Consider the following 21,850-nt stretch of genomic DNA (forward strand, 5'->3'; position numbering starts at 1 on the left):
GTTGCAGGTTCGTTTCCCGCTTGAGGTTGTGAAATTTTATATCACTCAATAAAAGAATTTTATTCCAATGGATACCATCCCATTGTGAAATCCTGGGAAATAAGAATGCGGATGCTTTAGCAAAGAAGGGCAGCACTGCTACTTACAGACCTGTTACTAAATCTACGTATTACTCTGTGAAAAGATTTATTAAATCTACATACTTAGACTTAAATAAACAAAATTTGATAACACAATCTCAAGGGAAAAAATGGAACTCTCTGCATCAAAATCCACAGTTAATTCCCGATTTACCACGCAAATGTCTGTAGCTGCATTTAGATTGGCAACAGGCCATGATTGTTTGGCCAAACACCTGCATAGAATTGGAATATATCAGTTCCCTAACTGCCCATTGTGCAACTCAAACCAAGAAATGGATTCGGAACACCTCAAAATCTGTGCTTCAGTGGCTGGCCATGATAATATCTTTGAAAAATATTGGAGTGCAAGAGATCAAATGACTTTATTGTCAAACGCCTGGCATTAGAAAACAACAGCAACAACATTTACTGAACACCACTGTAATAATAGAAGACAGTATAAATAACAGGATCGGAAATGTTTGAATCAGTTCCTTTTACAATACCTTTTCTTTGTAAATGCAGACACTTCTGCAAAGCAGTGAACTTCGAAATAAAACTGAAATTCATTACAGAAAAATGTATGATCCGTCTGTGGAAGTCAGACGAGTAATCCTTGATTCTTTATTTTTATGGATAAAATTGTCCCATTTTGTTGGGATACGATGATGTGTCACTAGGGGTACTGTAAAAACAGAAGTGTAAGTGATTTTCTACGCAGTGGATCTTGCTTTAGTCAGGGTAATATTGGGTATGAATGACGCACGCACATGTACACACACACGAATATGAAATAAAATACATTACAGTATAGTGTTAAAGAAAGTACATACTAGTATTGTATTTTATTACTTCAATTCGATTATAGGTATTTCAGGCAATCATTGGAATTTCCTTAAATAACCTTTCACTTTTTAAATATTTACTTTTATTTATTTTCAAACAATACACCTACAGTTAAAAGAAAAAGATTTACACTCTATAGGTCTACAATTAGCTGTTCCCTCGTAAAATTACAATACTTTCTTTTAAGTATTAAACCATACTGTGCTTATTTTTATTATCGTATTTACATTGTTACACATTTCAGTAACTGTATAATGAACGAAAAAAAAAATAATAATTTAAAAGTTGTGTGTACTTTTGTTCTTTTAAGTACCAGTGCTGCCAAAAGGTGTAGTTAAACAGTGACTAGGAATAATAATCACGAAACAATATGCAATGTCACTGCCACAAATATTTTCTATGTGGTTACTGGTTAAGAATGTGAAATAAGTTTCGTTGTAAGTAATTTTGTAAGATTCTAATGAAATAATTGCGACATAACACACAACATGGATGAATGCTATTATTACAAAATGTAAAGAAATATTTCACTTCTGTTTGGCTTTAATTCTCTAACACCACCATACTTATATCACACAACATAAAAAAGTATTTATGAAGCACTTAATTACAGAAAGCAACAGTTCAATATAGCATATAGAAAAGATATAGAATGGATTAACATTTGTTTTGAAAAGACCTAAGTCACATTTTAGTAAAAATTATTTTTACTAAAAAAAAAAAAAAAACACTAAATTTTCTCATTTTCATATATTAAAATTCAATATATTTGTTTGTAACGATTTGACTTTGATGTGATGTAGTTTCTTTGTCACAATATATGTTACTGCTACTTAATCCAGAAGTGGCTAAAATTACGAAAAAAACTGTTATGAAGCTAATCTATTACATCTAAAATACAATTTTGAATTAACAAACTTTAAAAATGGTGGTTTCATAATGTGTTCTCTTTAATGAAATAACATTAAAAACTACTTTAAAAACTATATTGGATTCATAACACTATCACAGCTACAAGTTACTATTATACAATAATGAGTCCGAGTGAAAAATAAGCAAATGCCATTTAATTTGAAGAAATGACGTAAAAAGTAATTGTAATAAATTAATAAGTTACATTATGAGTAGCAGAAATATTCTGTAAATTTCTCTATACATAAAAGTGCAAGGATTTCATGAAAATATTCAGCTATTAATCCATTGTTAAAATGCACAATCATTGTACAATATGTTGTGTTTTATATAAATTTTTGCATAACTATCTTGTCCTCACATATTGTTTTGGTAGCAAGGCTTTTCCCTCATTTGAGGAGATATAATTCTTCTGGAAGACGACATAACCTTCTTTGGTACATTATTTGTCACTGTCCTACTGGACGATGGCCATAAAGGTGAAGGTCTTAAATCAGTGTTTGGTGGAGAGCTTATAAGAGGCATCCGGCTCTGTTGTACAACTGCAGACTGCATCATACGATTCATCTCCTGCGTAGATATCAGCGCATCATCATCCAACTCTACTGCTGACATCAGATCATTCTCCTTTTCTCCACTATCAATACCGACTGCAGAGTGAAGAAGTAGGCAAACACAAACAAAGTTGAAGTCATTAAAATTTTACATCAAAACAATACTTAAAAACTGAGTAGGCCTATATTTTATATATGAGGGGAAGTAAAAAAAGTGTGAGAATGATTTAATATTAATGAAACACATTTCGTATTTTGCAGTATGCTACATAACGCAAATTCTTTTAAAAACTATAATAATTAGGATATCCTCTAGTGAATATTTAACATTGTTTCCAAGCGTAATATCTTAGTCATAAAGCTCCTCACTGAATAATACAATTAATTCACGGAATAATATAATTAAGTGAACTTTTTAAATATAAAACAATTAACAAGATTAAAATACATTATTATAAGCCAAATAGGGCATTAGAGTTTCACGCCAGAGGCCTGGGTTCAACTCCTGGTGAGTGCAGTGAAACTTGTTATACGAAAAGACTTTCAGAGGCAAGTTGTTGTGAAGTACTCCTGCTTCCTCTGCCACCCCACCATTTCCCCATCACTCATCATTATCTTGGTGTATGTAATTTAGATCGAAAAGGCTTGATGCTTGGAAGGATGACTATGACGATATTAAATCCATCTCTATGCAAGTAATATCTATGAAGGCACTCGTAGGAAGGAGCCTTAGTTCAAGATATCAAATAATAATTCAACATTGAATTAAGAAGTAAATAAAGACTATAGAGTTTATTTCTGTAGTATCAGCTTGTACCTGTTTTCTCTACCATAGATTTTATTTCAGGTTCCTTGCAGTTTGTTAATTGTTTTTGTTTCAACTGCTGAAGAAATTCCTCTTGTTTCTGCCTCTGTCTTCTCTTTCTCTCTAACTTAAGATCATCCTCAGACATCGTTGCACATGAAATGGGAGAAGTGACTGTCAGATGTTTATTCACAGTTGAAACTGAAAAAAATAAAAAATAAATAATATAAAGAGAAAAGAGCATCTTCTGCGGACCTCTGGAAAAAGAACTAAGGAAGAGACTAGTAATGTGCTTTATATGGAGTGTGGCATTGTATGGGGCAGAAACTTGGACATTACGACGAAGTGAAGAAAAAGAAAATGTGGATATGGAAAAGACTGGAACGTGTGAAGTGGACAGACAGAATAAGAAATGAAGCTGTGTTGGTAAGAGTGGGTGAAGAAAGAATGATGCTGAAACTGATCAGGAAGAGGAAAAGGAATTGGATGGGTCACTGGCTGAGAAGAAACTGCCTAATGAAGGATGCACTGTAAGGAATGATGAACGGAGAAGAGTTCGGGGCAGAAGAAGATATCAGATGATTTTTTTTTTTTATTTTAGTAGGTTATTTTACGACGCTTTGTCAACATCTTAGGTTATTTAGCGTCTGAATGAGATGAAGGTGATAATGCCGGTGAAATGAGTCCGGGGTCCAGCACCGAAAGTTACCCAGCATTTGCTCATATTGTGTTGAGGGAAAACCCCGGAAAAAACCTCAACCAAGTAACTTGTCCCGACCGGGAATCGAACACGGGCCAACTGGTTTCGCGGCCAGATGTGCTAACCGTTACTCCACAGGTGTGGACGATATCAGATGATAGATGACATTAAGATATATGGATCATATGAAGAGATAAAGAGGAAAGCAGAAAGTAGGAAAAATTGGAGAAAGCTGGGTTTGCAGTGAAAGACCTGCTCTTGGGCAGAACACCGAATGAATGAATGGATGAATGAATATATATAAATGATGTTTATTAATTAAGTAGGCTTATATTAACAAATGAATGCTCATACTTCCTTACCTGCTTCAATTTGATTGTTCTGATCTGATGGGGATGTTTTGTTAGTATTTGTTTTGTTTGTTGTTGCTGGAAGTCTGCAATTATCATTTAGTCGCTCTGAAAGTTTAGCACCAAAGCTACATAATGCCTCCTGTAAGCCATTCACTGCAGCATACTAAAAACAGAAACAACGTCTATTTAATAGAGTGTAGAGAAGAAGCTCTATTTTCGCTTCTAATCTGTTTTGAAATAAAGATTACTGAAGTCCAATTTTGCATATAAGCTGGTAATTCACATCGTGTTCTTTCTTAATATAGCATTTCTTTGTATTTCATGAAATGCTACACCTTTTTATCTTATGCATCAGTACAACTCATGATAAAATTTAAATCTGAGTAAAATGCTACATTAAAATTACGGCATTGAAAATGCAAGAAAGTCAAGCTTGAAGAAACTTCTACATGACGAAAACTTAATTGATGGTTCAAAAAAATCACGTATCAAAAAATTGAGATGTAATTAAACACTGCAAAATATTTGTATATTTTGGGAATCTCTGTCTGATAATATGTTACATAATGAATAAGAAGAAATAGATGCAAAGCATATCAGCACTTATGAAACTCCTGCAAGCTTTGAGGATATCATACTAAAATATTGGGATTCATTACGGAAAAATACAATTGTTACAGACTCCTCCAACTGATACCAGCTGCTTGAGAATGTAGTGAAATATTGCAATTTAGCCCTGAAATTCCTCACTCATATTTTATAACAAGTATTCGACAAGTGTAATACAAAAGACGTTACATAAATTGCAAAATATAATTGCTGCAGTAGCTCAAGGTACCTTCCTAGCCTGCAAAATAGCATTTCCTTTAGAGTCACAGGCATTACAAATGCCATAGCCTATTTCTTGATGATGAACACCATTTTGCAATTCAACCTTCACGAGAGCTGCAACACCAACTGAATACTTGCCATTGTCACAATCAATGAAATCTGCAACAAGTACATGTTAATTTTTATACTCTGCATTTGGTCACCAAATAAATTATTACTAAGGAAAAGACGGTACTTCTTTCCATGGAAAATGACTATAAAATTGTGATTATAACAACAGACAACTCCATTTATTCAACTTCTTTATTTTGTGAATACTGAATAAAAAATTAGCGAGTGTAACAGGAATTAAAGGGGAATGTCTATAAATTCCTCTTTTATCTTATAGCAATTCGGTAATATACTTAAGATAATTATTACGGTAATAAAAGTGACAGAAAAATTATTACAAAAATAAAAACTTAAAGTATACAGATATTTGAGTACCTACCAATGTGCTGTTGGGTTATGCTATGGCTCCATGAATTAAGTCCAAAAGTTTCATTAGCAATTGAGATTAAAACTTGGAACTGCGAACTGTATTCCTGTTGATGATATTGGTCACCAGAGTATGGCCTCGATCGTTTTGGTTTTGGTGTTAGTTGGTCTGCCATCTTATGAAAATGTAATCATGATTAATGGAGACATCGACAGAAAATAACCAATTATACATTGCTATTAAAATTTTATACACTATACTCTAAAGAGCATTCCATTTTTGTAAGTTAAATTTTTTAAAATTGTAGTTGATTATTTAATGATGCTGTATCAACTACTAGGTTATTGGTGTTAATAGAATTGGCGATAGAGAGATGGTATTTGGCAAGATAAGATCGAGGATTCCCATTGGATTACATGATATTCACCTTACAGTTAGGGAAAAAACTTAACCAGGTAATCAGCCCAAGTAAGAATTGAATCTGCGCCTAATGCAGCTTAGAATCAGTACGCAAACACACTAGTGCATGAGCTACACCCATGGTACACACATCTGTAAATGCTTAATTCACATACTACTGTGTATCGTATGCACTACTGACAAAGTGTTAGTAACATAGTAGACATTACACAATGTTAAATAATGACTAGTGGACAATATTGACACCAGCAGTTTTAATTTGCAGGGGCATTTGGGAGGCAGAAATTAATCAAAATGGACAACTATTCTTCCTTGTACTACTGTATATACACCACTGAGATTGTTTAGTAGATTATTAGAATTCAAAGTAAATTTCCGATTATATCCAAGCAAAGGTAGTTTTCTTCCCTTTACAACTATTCTGTACTCCTCTGTTACACTTGAGCCTTGTTACTTCAATTCTTAACCTTCCTTTATTCCCATCAAATTCGTCAATCTGTTTCTTACACACTGTAGCATTTCCTTTTATTTAATCTTTTTGAATAGTCGGATATGAATTTTGGGCAATTGTATAGGTTTTGAAGGACATTGACACTATTCTGGAATTATATTTGAATAATGGTTTATTATTGAACAAAGAACTTAACAAGTATCCTAATGTGTGGTTTAGTGGACAAAGTAGTGTAGCTGAAAAATCCAAGTCTAAATATCTTTTAGAAAATTTTAACAAGTCTCACTTGCACACAAGAAAGTATCAGAGAGGATAGTTTTTAAAAGATGAGAAAAAATAGTTTAGAATTATTGGTGTTTTAAATAAAGATATACAAGGAAGTATAGAGGGAGGAGAGAGGAAGAGGCGATGGAGATAAAGGTAGTGAGGAGAGCTAAAGTGGATCAAGTCCATGAGACGTAGTTTGAGATAATAGGACTTAAAGTTAACTTGCTCTAATGGATTATCCAATTTGACTAGCTCCATTCTCAAATTCTAGATTTATAAAATATAAACAATTGTGATATTAATTTATGCAACACTTTGATTCACTATAGCTCAGAACATTGTGGACAAAATTTAATAATCTGAGCCAAAAGTGATTGGTGTCACCTAACAGCGAATTCTTGGAATTAAAACTTGATCCATTACTGCTCGGAAAAGATCCAACTTCAGAATCAGAACACGAATTAAACTCCGTTTATGAAAATTTGTGACTTGATCCACTAAGGTCTGAATGCCTCATATAAGGACGAGAGAGATTTAGCGAATTTTCCTTGGAAATTACCATTGTTTCTAATAGGCCTATTAAATATTAGTAGGCATAGCAGGTAGCATATGAATCATTTTCGATTTGTTCTTACACACTAAAGAAAAATCAACAAGTTGAAGCTGAAATAGTGTAAGGAAATTTTAGTACCGGTAGATTAAAACAAAAATGATGTCAGTTTATGCACAAAAATATGAGAGGTTGTAAAACATTGCTATGGAAAAGTCATGAGCTAGAAAGTAGGCTATTTGGATTTTGTCTGAAATATTCCGAGAAAAGTTTGAATTGCATTTGCAATATTTCTGTGGAGTAAGGGAGTAAAAATCTCTCTGTTGGCGCCGCTCCTGCTACTGTAAAACGATTAAACAATAAATGATTAAATTTTGCATGCTTAATACAGATTGTGGCAACATACTTAAATACAGTATATGATAAATATTATGGCTATAGGACAAATGTTGGGTTTTCTATAGCACACGATACTGAAGATTGTTGACGATAAAAGTGGGAAAATCGTCTAATTTTCAGAGGGAAGGTAGTTTGGAATGTGAAGAAATCATGTAGGGCATCAATTGATCTGAAAACATATTAGAAAATACTTAAAAGTAGAAAATAATTGATAAAACTAATTATTTAACACATGAAATAGAGATGGAACACTTCAAAATGAACGCAAAATTCACATTTCACTACACTTGGTATATGCAAGGCATGCCAAAGGCCTGAACTAAATTAACCTAACCAGTCACAGATTCGTTTATACAAGGCATGCCAAAAGCCTAAACTAACCTAACCTGTCACAGATTCTCCACCGTAGAATTTAGAAAAATGCAAGTGGGAAGTTTCAGTGTCGCGTGCTATAGAAAAGACCAAAAGTTGATTTTAAATATAATATGCTAAGATAAACATAATTATACTAGCAATACAGTTAAGTGAAAATTAACATAATTTTATGGTCGGAAGGTTATACTGTAATTTCGGTATATATGGATGAGTATAAAAACTGAGACAGATTTTACACCATAATTCTTTATGAAAGTAGGCCTATACTTATGCTGAATTAGTGGACACGAATATGAATATTAAGATTAAGTATTTTTTAGGAAATATATTTATCAAGGTTATGTTAGAATACTTACATCCTTTATAACACTTCTGTTCCAAAGGCAACTTATTTCTTTTTTAATATACCGATTTATTCCAAATTTTCAATCAGGATCTATGTAGTCATTTCGCAGCTTTCACTGACAGCTAATTTCCCTAAACATTAAAAATGTAGATTATTTTAACATTTATATAGCTTCGTGTCTTCGCGCCTTTGGATTGATAATTTTTGGTAAGTTGGTATTTATATTATAAAATTTCCCTTTTCGTTTCTTACTGATTTAAAATTTCTCTGGCTGCAGATACGTATCGATATGTCAAAATGTCACGCACTTATTATCAGTATTATATACATGAGCTTCAATGTAATATATTCTATTTATTGTTAATATTGAGTAAATATTTTAGGGAAAATATACGTTTTTATATTCTCAAGCTTTAATTGTACTTTTTATTTTTACCGTCAGAGGGCAAGAGCGAAATATGGCGGCGGTGAAGTCAAAATCTGGGATTTATTGCTCTTCAAAATTGGAAGATAATGCACAACGGGGGGATAATTCTAAAATGTCTTTCAGTATTTTTGATACATTCCTCATATTGTTTTCTATGGTAACATTTATTGTGGATCTGTGTACAGGTGAGAAATGCTACTGTGAACTTCCACTACTGTTTGGCAGTTACATATATCACCTACGCCTACCCTTCGTTAAGCACCGGTACTTTGTCCCATTGAGTTTATATACAAGATACCTTAGGTTAAAATTGTGTGTAATATTAAGAATAAAAGAAGTGTCAATTTATCTTCACGCCTGTATGTGGCATAAAATGTAATGTAAGGGCATGTAATAAACAGAATGACAATGGAAGTAAAATGTTCTCGAATACTAGAATATGTATCACTGCTGTGATAAGTTTAGGGTTTTGTTTTACTTGTAACCAATCTAAGTTAGATATACCAGTTTGAAATGTGTTTTCTTTCGAATTGATAAGTTCAATATTTACTACTGTATTATGAAGGTCAAACATTACCGGTATAAGTTACCTTAGGAGTAGAAGTAAAGTAGACAATTGGTGTGATTTATTTTCAGATGTGTTTCTTGTAGTGGATTATTTCAATCGTGGACATATTTATTGGGCTGTGAGTACGTTCCTGCTGATTGTTCTCCCAGCGACTGTTGTACAGATGTTCAGCATGCGCTGGCACATTGTGGATGAGACTGCAAGTCGATATCACTGGCTTGCACACATATTCCTATTGGGCATTATTCACAGGTAATTGACGTAACTTCCTGAATGTTTTATTAGTATTAGGCCTTTATAAGTTGACAAAGTTTTAATTACTAACTGAAGGAGTTTGTCTCTGTTATCGCCTTCAACCTGCAAGAAATATGAATAGCTTGTATTATAGTCAACTAAAGAATGAACGTGACAGTTCATCATGTGATCGCAATGCTTTGTTAAATCATTCACTTCGTTGATACAGCAGTAACAATTGAATGAAAGCCACAGATTTATAAATATTTCAAATGCTTGTGAAGTAAAACTAAAAAAGCAATAGATAATATTAATGCATTTCTTACCTTGCATTGAGAGCAACATCTGCTCTTTTAACAGATCTCTAGATACTTGTAATGAATATCGTTATTTCACACGTTCCTCTTCAAAATATATTTCTGAATTATAAAATAGGCCCTAATCCTCGAGCTTGAATTTTGAGTATTGAACTTCTTCTGGATTGAATTTTGAGTGTTGAACTTCTACCGATTTTCCCTTGAACATAAGTTACGTAAAGATAAATAACTAAATGCATAAACATTAGGTAACATAAGAAAAAATTGAAGTGATATGCAGCGATAGGCAATGCATGATTGTCTTTTGATTACAATCTTTTTGTATAAAAAATATGGGGTAGGGAAGTCTTATAAGAATTGGTTCAACCCACGCACAGAAATTGATTTCATTTGTCTGTCTAGGCCATACTTACTATCATAATTGACTAATTATGTTGTTTCCATGACTCATAGACTGAAGACTTGGTCTTATATTATATTATGTTAATGTAATTCATAAAACCCGGATGAGAATGTGTAACATATTGGCTCTTCTGACTTTATGGTTGTGAAAACTGGGCAATCAAGGCAAAAGATAAATCAAGAATAACTGCAGCAGAAATGAAATATTTAAGAAAAACAGCACGTTATAAATGAAACGACTGCAAAACAAATTAGAAATTTTGGAAGAATTGAGCTTTGAACAAATTTTAAATCGTGTCAAAGTGTATACAACATGTCAACATGCCCTGCGACAGATATCCTAGATTACTAAAACAATTACACCCCGGCAGTTACAAGAAAACCTGGAAGACCACTGAAGAGACTTCTCGATCTCTAATAAGAGACCGGAATAGGCCAATCTGTGGCCCAAACTCCTTGGAAGGTGCATGATGATGATGATGATGATGATGATGATGATGATGATGATGACGATGACGACGACGACGAGGAGGAGGAGGAGGAGGAGGATGATGAGGATGAGGATGATGATGATGATGATGATGATGATGATGATGATGATGATGATATAACTCACATAGTAATTTTCGACCACAGAGGAATGTGTGATAACCAAAAAGTGATATCTGTCAAATGTTAGAGATGAGCATTTTATGACAACAGTGTACTAGTTACCATGAAAACACTCATGCTCATTGTCTACGATAGATGATATAGTAACTCCCAGCGAACGTTCCTGATGTTTCTGTCGACTGATCAGCAGTAGGTGCCCCACGCTACGTCTGCTGTTTGCATCTGCGAACTCAAGGCACTTCGCTGGATTAAAGCTCACATACTACGTTACTGAATAACATTCATTAGCCCTATTAATTCTCCTCATAATAGCTGCTGGAAATGTTGTCCATTTTGTGTGATTGTCAGAAAGTACCATTCTAGGTCTATGCACTTCATGAAGTTTTTTTAGGTGGAGGGAGGGTGTGTGCAGACGAGATAAACATATTCACTAAATTTAGTACTATTATAAATGATTGATTAAATGGCGTTCTTACTCATGTTAATTATGTAAGCATGTGCGGCTTACAGCTGTTTCGGTGTTTTTTCACACCATCCTCAGAGCCTACTAGATCTCGGCGTCATCTCGAACTTCGCTGCCTATTGTGTGGGTGTATTGTTTTTCTACATGAAACTGGATGGCCAGGAAATTTACTTCTGAATTCTTGTTCTGCCACAAGATTTTTTTTTTCTATATGTACATTTTCAGAATTTGTACATATTCACGCACTGAATATGTAACCATTGAAAGTACAACACAGCATAGGAGAATAAACTAAATTTATTCTTAGAAGACTCACTGCACAGTTGACATGTGGAGTGATCAGCCATCAAGCCCTTGCAATGCAAGGAGCATCAATGGTAGGGAAAGCAGACCTGGTGCTGATCAGCTGACAGAAATACTGGAAATTCTTTAATTAACTGTACCATACCATACTTTAGTGGTCATATATATATATATATATATATATATATATATATATATATATATATATATATATATCCAACGAGTAATAAAAAGTTGTTGGTTTTGCAGTATCCACTCAGTAAAAATGTAGCAGCTTTTTAATTCCAGTCTGAAAATTATAGATGCACGCATTTGCTTGCAACATAATTATCATTATTTATAGCTTACCTGCAGACTCCACTACCCATTTAAATATAGCGATTCCTGAAGTTATTTTTTGCATGAAACATTGAATATGAAATAATATGATGTTTAGGCAATGCTACTTATACAACTATATTGAACAGAAATAACGATTTTCTGAGGGAGAAAATAGATTAAAATTCACCGAAAAAAATTTAATATCCCTTTTTTTTTTAACTTCTTTGTCTACTCTTACTTAATTTCATCTCTTCTCCTTTAACTTTGTTTCCCATCCTTTATACAACATTCCTGCTTACAATAACCTAATGAATTATTTGTAATCTAGTGTGCTATGCACTTGTTTAAGAAAAACTCCACAGGAAGTCGTTTGATATTAATACAAGTGTTTTGACTTGGCTTTTTGAGGGCTGGACCCATTTGCTTAGGTTTGATTTGACCCATTGTGTGTCCTATATAATAAGTGATGATTGTCCAAGTCTCACAAGTGGTCCGGGTGACATTCGTGAATCCAACACTGACAGATGGGCCATCCTGCTTTAGCCCTGATAGAGACAAATAGCTTGATGCCCTAGAGCATGGAATCCCAAGCCCTTTCTGTATCAGAAACCCCTACTATCCCAAGGATTTCACACCAGCTTAGTTTCTACTACTGCAGATGATATGAAATGAAGGGAAGGTAGAGAGTGTTGGTGAAATGAAAGAGGAAAATGGAGTACCCCTAAAAATAACTCTCTGCAATGTCTGTTTTGTCCACCACAAATTGCATCACGACCAGGCTGGGTTAGGCGGGCTTCCTAGTTGGAAGACTAACACACTAGTGTTGAGTCACAGACGCAGCTATCTATTACCTTACTTACTTACTGTTACCTTACTAAGGAACCCGGAGGTTCATTGCCGCCCTCACATAAGCCTGCCATCAGTCCCTATTCTGAGCAAGATTAATCCAGCCTCTACCATTATATTCCACCTCCCTCAAATCCATTTTAATATTATCCTCTCATCTGCATTTTGGCCTCCCCAAAGGTCTTTTTCCCTCAGATCTTCCAACTAACACACCCATATGTGCTACATGCCCTACCCATCTTAAACGTCTGGATCTAATATTCCTAATTATATTAGATGTACAATACAATGTGTGCAGTTCTGTACTGTGTAACTTTCTCCATTTTCGTGTAACTTCAGACTGCATCACAAAAGTTTCTCAGCCAAATAATAACAGACATTTCCCATATCCATTTAGCATTTAATTTCCTCTCGAGTACCATTTATATTTGTTACTGTTATTCCAAGATATTTGAATTTTTCCACCTTTTAAAAGGATAAATTTCCAATTTTTATATTTCCATTTCGTACTATATTCTGGCCACGAGACATAATCATATACTTTTGTGTATGTGTGCGTGTGCATGTGTGTGTGTTGTTGTTGTTTTTTTTTTTTTCCTTGTAATGCTATTGTGACATGAGACGCCAGAATATTAATTCTTCAATTTATATCATGTTTGATATGTTGTAGACTGAAAATTACATAGCAAATAAATACTTTAATAGCTACTCAGTTCAACTTATCTGAAACCAAACATTAATATGACGTTCAAATTTCAATGAAGTTCATGGGACATGAATTCATAGCCAGCAGCAAACAGCTGATATCAATCAGTAAGGGCAAGTTACTTTAATTAGAAGACAAATTTGTAGGCCTATAGAGTGAGTGGATTTTCTGTTCATGAGCTTTAAGATACTAAATTTATGGTGAGGCAAAGTGTGTTGCAAGGGCAATGGCTAAACTTTATCACGAACCCTCTCCATAGTTTTGGCTTCCTGCACATTTGTTGCCCAGAGATCAAGAATAAGAGAAATTTATGATCTAATCTAATCAGTGGTTACTATATGTTCTACAAACATGATATTTTGTTATATTAAAATGGAGGTACGAAATAGAAGTAAACTTTATTAGACAGTTTTGTTCAGTGAACTGTACTGTACCATCTACATATATTTAGCATAGCTTATCATTTAGACCCTGTGTACTTTCTTATTAGTGGCTGCAAAAGGGTATCTGTCGGATACAGGAGGGAGAGCCATTAATCCTTCCCATTGAAGGCTTTAAGGAGCCAACCTGGACAAATACCCAATGTCCCATCCCTACCCTCCCGTGGTGCAGCTGTTAGTAAGCGTAATTTTACAAGCTGAACTAAAGGGAGGGGCTACTCATCAATTAGCACTGGTCAGCTTGATGAGTTAATGACTGAATTTGGTATAATTTTCCTCTAACCAATACCTAATTCCCTCTTTACCCTTTCCTATCCAGTCCTCTGACTGAACTCTTACTTTCTTCGACCCTGACAGCATTAGAGCATTCGAGGCCTAGGGGTTCATTTCCCTTTCCTTCCTCCTCTTTCTACTTTTCTGTTCCTAGTGCTGACCTGCTATGGCACTAAAATCGTCCTCCAGTGGCTTAAGGAGGGAAAGATGGTGATCAACAAGATCTCCCAGCTAGGTCCAATGGACCCGTCGACCAACAGCAGGTGTGGTCCTCCAGACATTCTAGGGGTTGTGTGTGAATGAAGTAGCCACCAAAACGTTAAAATATGGTGTTCACTTAAATCGGCTACAACTTGCCATTTTTCACTCCAATATGAAATGAGTACCATTAAGGTAAAATTATCCGGAGGTAAAATAGTCCCCCAATCGGATCTCCGGGCGGGGACTACTTTAATGGTACAGAATCAACTAAACATCTTACAATGGAATGCTGGCAGTATAACATCAGCCAAGAAGACTGAACTAGTCAATATACTCTCAGATAATAATATAGATATCTTCCTTATTCAAGAAGCAAACCTTAATGCTGACCAATTAAAATATTTTAATTTTAAAGGTTTTAATATGAAATTGTTACCCAAAGGTAGACAGATCAGTAGTGGAATTCTCGCAGGTACATCAAAGAAATTAATTACAAATTTTCAAATCATAAAAGAAATGGATAATCAAGACAAATTAGAACTAATAAAAATTGAAGTATGGAAAAATCAACAACATTTCAAAATCTACAGTGCCTATAACCCACCTAATAATCCCCTTGATCTAACTTTGTTTGATTTACAACCTAAAACTATCATAATTGGTGACTTTAATGCCCACTCCCAACTTTGGGGCTACGATAATGTAAACCAACCTGGAAAAATGATCATGGACCTCTTAAATACTACAACCGCAGAACTTGTCTACAGAAAAGAAGATCCCCCTACTTTCATTCATTATTCTGGTTCTGGTACAAATCCAGACTTATTACTAGTAACATCAGATATCCATCACGAAACCAAGAAAAAAATAATTGAAGACCCTGGATCTGGCCATAGAGTCATCATTGCTTCTATCCATCTCCACCAAAACCGAAGAAAAGAACCCTACAATAACAAAATAACATGGAACTTTAAGAAAGCGAATTGGAAACTATTTACAACAGAACTCGACGAACACCTCAAGGTCAGCACACCACTAATGGAAAATACAAACTCAGATAGATTGAACAAATATTTCTGTGAATCCCTTCTTAAAATTGCAAAAAAGCACATTCCCCGAGGCAAACCAAAAAAATACACCCCATTCTGGACAGAAAACCTGACTTTATTGAAACAAGATAGAGATAAAGCAAGAACCAAAGCAGAACATAGCAAAACACCAGAAGATACTCAAGATTGGAGGAAGAAGACTGCCATTCTTAAAAAAGCAATCATAACAGCAAAAAAGAATAGTTTCAACAAATTTATTGAAAATATTAATTACAGAACCGATAGCACTAAAACATACAAATTTCTGAAGAATATTTCCAATACACAGGAAAATACTAGCCAACCTATTATTCATAATAACAAAACACTAACAGATAGTAGAGATATAGCAAACGCATTTAATAAACACTACTCAAACTCTCACAGATTACATCCCAATACCAAAAAAACTGACAAATTTATCAAAAAGAGAATTACATAAAAATAATAAAAACAATATTACTAGTACAAAACCTGAAATATTTCATCAAAATTTTACTTCCAAAGAATTAACTCTAGCTATACAAAATTTAAAAACCAAGAAATCTCCTGGCCCCGACAACATTCATTCCGAATTTTTTAAACATCTGGAGGAAAAAGCCAAGTCTGTACTTTTATCCATTTTCAATTTATCATGGAACACCTCAATTCCTGCAGCTTGGAAAAAAGCAATCATTGTACCAATTCACAAAAAAGGGAAACCTACTCATGATGTTAATAGTTATCGACCAATAGCACTATTAAGCATGATAGCAAAAACCATGGAGTCCATGATCTCCTACAGATTAACTTGGTATTTAGAATCCCAAAATCTTTTATCACCAAGACAAGCCGGCTTTCGACAACTACACTCTACCAATGAACAAGTCATATGCCTCAGCCAAGAAATAAAAGACAGTTTAAACAAGAAAGAAGATACCTTCGCAATATTTATTGACTTTCAGTTAGCATATGACTTTGTTTGGAGAAATAAATTATTACTAAAACTCCAGAAATTAGGTATCTCCAGCAACATGTTCAGATGGATATCAGAATTCCTTAGTCAATGATTCATTGCCACTAAATTCAATAACTCACTTTCTAGTTACAGACAAACATATCGAGGTCTACCTCAGGGTGCTGTCCTCAGCACAACTTTATTCAATATTTATATAAATGACTTACCCTCCCTATTAGAGGAATCAAACATGAAAACAGCACTATTTGCAGATGATATAGTTTTGTGGACTTCCGGATCTTACAGACATAGAGACAAAATTCAAAATTCTGCTCTTAAAGCTCTAAATCAACTACATGAATGGAATACATCAAATTTGATGACACTCAATTTAAGCAAAAGTAACTACCAAATATTTTCACTCGGTAAAAAAGAAAGAGAATTCAATATCCAATACAATGGCTAACACATTCCTAGCACTTATGAATCCAAATATCTTGGAGTTATTTTCGATAGTAAGTTAACATGGAGCAACCATTTGAAATACATTTCTGAAAAAGCTCGTAAAAGATTCTCCCTTCTAAAAAGACTAGCAGGAAAGAAATGGGGATGCTCTAGGAATACTTTGAACACTACATACAAAATGTTTATACAGCCAGTGCTGACATACTGCGGAGAAATTTTGATTACTTCACCTTTCATAAACGACATAGAATATGTTCAAAACCAAGCTCTCAGACTCATTACTGGTGGAATCAAAACAACTCCAATAGATTCTATGAGATTCCTCACTAACATTACTTACTTACTTACTTACTTACAAATGGCTTTTAAGGAACCCGAAGGTTCATTGCCGCCCTCACATAAGCCCGCCATTGGTCCCTATCCTATGCAAGATTAATCCAGTCTCTATCATCATATCCCACCTCCCTCAAATCCATTTTAATATTATCCTCCCATCTACGTCTCGGCCTCCCTAAAGGTCTTTTTCCCTCCGGTATTGTGGGTCCCTATCACCACGGCGTGGCGCGTCCTCAGGTTGCGGATAGAGGAGACGGCCTCCTTACTAACATTAACAGCATCAAAATGACAATAGAAGAAAAAGCACTGATTCAATATGAAAAACTTATCAGATTACCAGGAAACAATTGGCATTCATACAGTCCTCTCTGTAGATTGAAAACTCAAAAAAGTTTCATATCCATTGTTCAAGAATTAAAACAGAAAATCAATATCCTGAATTTAAAAGAAAACTTACAAATTAAACCAAACCCTTTAACTCTATTAAATATAGAATATAATCTGAATTTAACAGAAGAAATACTGAAATCAGAAGTAAACACTGAAATACTGAAACAATTGTCTTTAGAGACAATTAATATTAGGTACCCTCCACAAAACTGGCTTTATTTATACACCGACGGATCCTTGATCTCCAGAGAACAAGGTGCCGGAGCAGGTGTTACGTGCTGTCTCTTCTCACTTTATAGATCTCTTGGATATGGAACAACAAGTTTTGATGGAGAAATCATTGCAATAAGGGAAAGTCTCAGGAATCTTCTATGCCACATCAATAAATTTAGGAATGCAGTTATGTCAGACTCCAAAGCAGCTATTCTATCAATAGTCTCTAAACACACACCTTCATCTCAAACAGCAGAAATAACTAAAATTCTCTCTCAATTAATATCACTCAATAAAAGAATTGTATTCCAATGGATACCATCCCATTGTGGAATCTGGGAAATGAGAATGCGGATGCTTTAGCAAAGAAGGGCAGCACTGCTACTTACAGACCTGTTACTAAATCTACGTATTACTCTATGAAAAGATTTATTAAATCTACATACTTAGACTTCAACAAACAAAATTTAATAACACAATCCCAAGGGAAAAAATGGAACTCTCTGCATCAAAATCCACAGTTAATTCCCGATTTACCACGCAAATCGTCTGTAGCTGCATTTAGATTGGCAATAGGCCATGATTGTTTGGCCAAATACCTGCATAGAATTGGAATATATCAGTCCCCTAACTGTCCATTGTGCAACTCAAACTAAGAAATGGATTCGGAACACCTCAAAATCTGTGCTTCATTGGCTGGTCATGATAATATCTTTGAAAAATATTGGAGTGCAAGAGGTCAAATGACTTCATTGTCAAATGCCTGGCATTAGAAAACAACAACAACTTTCTTATTAGTAGAGACTGGCATAATATGAAAAACATTTTGCCGAAACATGAAATACATTTCTCAATGCTAAAATAGCTTTGTTCCTAAATAATCTGGACCCGCTAACCATAGGCATGCATGGATCTCCATACAGTGAGGATTTGCGCGTAGGTAATATAACCTCCATAACATAAAAATATGGTTCCTACATTAAAACTTTTGTACTTTCTGCTACGTCTTTCTTATATTGGAGAGCCTGAGAGTTAATGGCTTTATTGCCAAGAAGACAGCATTAGTTAACAACAACAACATGAATATTTGCAAACTAAACTTTTAGAAATTAATAGTTTTGTCTATATTTAATATGTTATCAAATAAAGTACAATAAATCTACATAATTAAACAGTTTGTCAGCATCATCAAATCCTTACCTGAATCCAAAAACTAGGTAAATCAGTCTTATATACTGGTACTGAAGGAAACAAAAAAAAAGTTCTTAAATCAGCTGGACTATCTACATTGGTTACAGTACAACATAAGTAACTTGTCAGTTAATAAAAAAAACCCACGAAGTTACGAAAAGAGGAGAAATTAAGTAGACAGAAAAATTTATGATTGAAACAAGTTTAAAACATTAATTTACACGCATAAAAGCAGACATGACAACACTAAATAGACTCACTGGATTCGAAAGAATAAGCGAATATGGAATAGGAACCACTTCATCTTTATTGTCTGTTTATAATATCTGAAAGGCCTGGTTCATTGTTACAGAAATATTAATGAGGGAGCAAAAGTCATGCAACATATGGGAAAGTACGAAGATTTTTGTGAAATGTGACGACTTTACCAAAATATTACGAAAAATTTTGGCGTTAATTACATTCCACACATTGCGAATTGTGAAAATCCTTGTTCCCATACCACTAGCAGAAATAGTTTAGAAAATTAAATTTCGTATTTTGCCTGTCTCTATGTATTAGAATTTCTTTGCATAGGTACGTGCTTGTGCTGAAAACGGGACTTGAAGCTAGGACATCTGGTGATCCTACAGACTTTCAACGCCTTTACCACCAACAGAGTGATATCTGCATGCTGCACTTGTTTGAATCATTCATGGAGTCTGCTCCACAGCTTGTTCTTCAGTTGTACATTATGGTTTCCCTCGAATCCTGGCAGTCATGGACTGGTGAGTAACTATACTTTATAATTAATATTCATTTGAAAGACGCTGGTGGGGATGCCATCAAGAAATGTTTAATAACATCAGAGAAAGAATTTTGTCCAAATCTGCTTAAACAATATGTCTGTTTGCCTCGCCAAAAACAGTGACCCACTAAATTCAACTTCACAAATCAGCTCTCTGAGAGATGTTATGATTTCATTGCATATTCAGTGTCTGAGATGAAAATACTGATGTATGTGATACAGCACAACTTGTAGTTTTCATTAGAGATATGAACAAAAATCTATAAATTACAGAACTTTTAAATGTTCCAATGAAAGACACGATGTGCCAACATCATAACATGTTTAGAAGAAGATGTAGATAATTTCAGTTTTCCATGCTGGTCGCCATTGCAAAGGATGAAGCACCTGATATGATTGTTTCCAAGAATAGAATAGTCTACTCAGACTTCTGAGTAAAGCTTAGTGCCTTCGTTTACATTTTCATTTCATGTATGTATATATATATACATATACTGTATGTTGGACCAAAAATATCTGTGTGCAAAAACTGTTAAATTGGGCAATGTTATGAATGAAGCGACAAAACTGTAAATGTTATCATCTCAAATACTCTAAATCGTCGTCAGTTTCGAACACTTCTTGCAGACTTTGAGGGTCACTATAGTGATATACAGGATACTCTCTCGAACTTTTCTGATTTTGATTGTCTATGGAAAGAAAACCAAAGACGCAAGCAAATTTTTGTAATTTTTATTGGGAGGTTCAGCTCAAATATTTCGTCATTAATGTGGATGGCAGTGGTGATTGTTGTCTGTTGATGTGGAAATTACGCAACATCAGAATTACTCATATAAATTGCAAACTGTTCAAGATATCAAGCCAACCGATAAACCTCAACTACATGAATTTGCAATTGAGTGAGATCCTACAGCACATTAACAAAATCCAAGATTTTTTAAGTTACGTTATGTTTTCTGAGGTAACTTTCCATTTGTCTGGGAAAGGTAACTGGCACAATGTTCAAATATGGGGCTCACAAAACCACTGTGTGGTCATGGATAGGGACACGCAATTTTCGCAAATGCTTCCCCCCCCCCCTCCCCCTGTTAATTGAGTCAGAGAGTTAAAATTTTTATAGGTATGAACGAGATTCGTTCCATAGACACATTTTACGATCGCATTTTGTCGCGAATTTTGCTCGTTTATCCCTTTTCTGAATCTGGTAATTTTTTGTGTTAATCGCTATTTTTTTTTTTTTTTTTTTTTTTTTACGAATATCGCAGAATCATACATTAATCAATCACGAAATTCCATTATTTTATTTTCGATAATGAAACATTCAAAATAGTACGAAAATGGGTTTGCATTTCATGTTTTATCATGTGGAAAGCATGGCTGCTCAGCTGTGAAAAATGAAAATCTGTGTGTTGCGCATGTGCAATGCTTAGATTCGTTACACACTAACACAATAAAAGGTATGTAAAAGATATTTACCACATTTTCAACAAGAGTACACGACAAAGACTAAGGAATAATGTATTTTGATAATTCAGCTGCTAAGTGGCCTGTTATGGTGTGCAAATGAATATAGACGAAATGTATTTAATATTCACTTGACACTTTTCTCCATCTAGTGTGTAATTGGCCTTTCTAATATTGGGGAAGCCTTGTAGAAGAATGAGTATTTTATTATCAAATTTTAAAAATGATTTTCCTGTTTAAATTCAAACTTTTTCTGCTCGATTTATAGTCTTACTAAGTAATTACCAACAAAAGAACATTTTAGCAGAAGCAGAACTGAGAGATTTCTACCAAAAATTTTCTCGTTCAATGGTCCTGCATCTGCATAACTGTGCTACCAAGATCTTGTGTATATTTGGCACATCATACGTATATGAATAGCTATTTTTCTTAATGAAACTATAAAAGCATGACGAAA

At 34.3% G+C, this 21,850-nt stretch overlaps 2 protein-coding genes across 3 annotated transcripts in view; one reads left to right on the plus strand and one right to left on the minus strand.

The window, feature by feature from the left end:
- Positions 1-1,685: 1,685 nt before the first annotated feature.
- On the minus strand, positions 1,686-9,559 carry LOC138699769 (DNA repair protein RAD52 homolog). 2 transcript variants are annotated; one of them, XM_069825895.1, is made up of 6 exons: positions 9,427-9,559; positions 5,614-5,776; positions 5,131-5,282; positions 4,302-4,455; positions 3,252-3,440; positions 1,686-2,530 (listed from the first exon to the last, which is right to left on the minus strand). In XM_069825895.1, the coding sequence occupies exons 2-6, from the start codon at positions 5,774-5,776 to the stop codon at positions 2,238-2,240; spliced, it is 951 nt and encodes a 316-aa protein (XP_069681996.1). In that variant the 5' UTR covers positions 9,427-9,559; the 3' UTR covers positions 1,686-2,237. The 2 variants fall into 2 exon arrangements, with proteins under 2 accessions (XP_069681996.1, XP_069681995.1); XM_069825894.1 differs by lacking the exon at positions 9,427-9,559 and adding an exon at positions 8,420-8,618.
- Positions 8,867-21,850, plus strand: part of LOC138699767 (uncharacterized) — a 160,032-nt gene continuing 147,048 nt past the window's right edge. Inside the window, exons 1-3 of the mRNA XM_069825891.1 lie at positions 8,867-9,021; positions 9,473-9,656; positions 19,719-19,909. Of these exons, the coding sequence (XP_069681992.1) occupies positions 8,868-9,021; positions 9,473-9,656; positions 19,719-19,909 (529 nt within the window). The 5' untranslated portion in view covers position 8,867. The remainder of the gene's footprint in view (positions 9,022-9,472; positions 9,657-19,718; positions 19,910-21,850) is intronic.

This window comes from Periplaneta americana, chromosome 5, assembly GCF_040183065.1.
Source record: "Periplaneta americana isolate PAMFEO1 chromosome 5, P.americana_PAMFEO1_priV1, whole genome shotgun sequence".
In the NCBI taxonomy this organism is placed as follows: Eukaryota; Metazoa; Arthropoda; class Insecta; order Blattodea; family Blattidae; genus Periplaneta; species Periplaneta americana.

What these genes read in the sequence shown, in the direction of transcription:
- LOC138699769 (XM_069825895.1), bottom strand. Translation starts at nt 5,776, where the DNA reads ATGGCAGACCAACTAACACCAAAACCAAAACGATCGAGGCCATACTCT. An exon ending in CATAACCCAACAGCACATTG is followed by an intron (nt 5,283 to 5,613) that starts GTAGGTACTCAA and finishes TACTTGTTGCAG; the next exon opens with ATTTCATTGATTGTGACAAT. An exon ending in ATCTATGGTAGAGAAAACAG is followed by an intron (nt 2,531 to 3,251) that starts GTACAAGCTGAT and finishes TTCACTCTGCAG; the next exon opens with TCGGTATTGATAGTGGAGAA.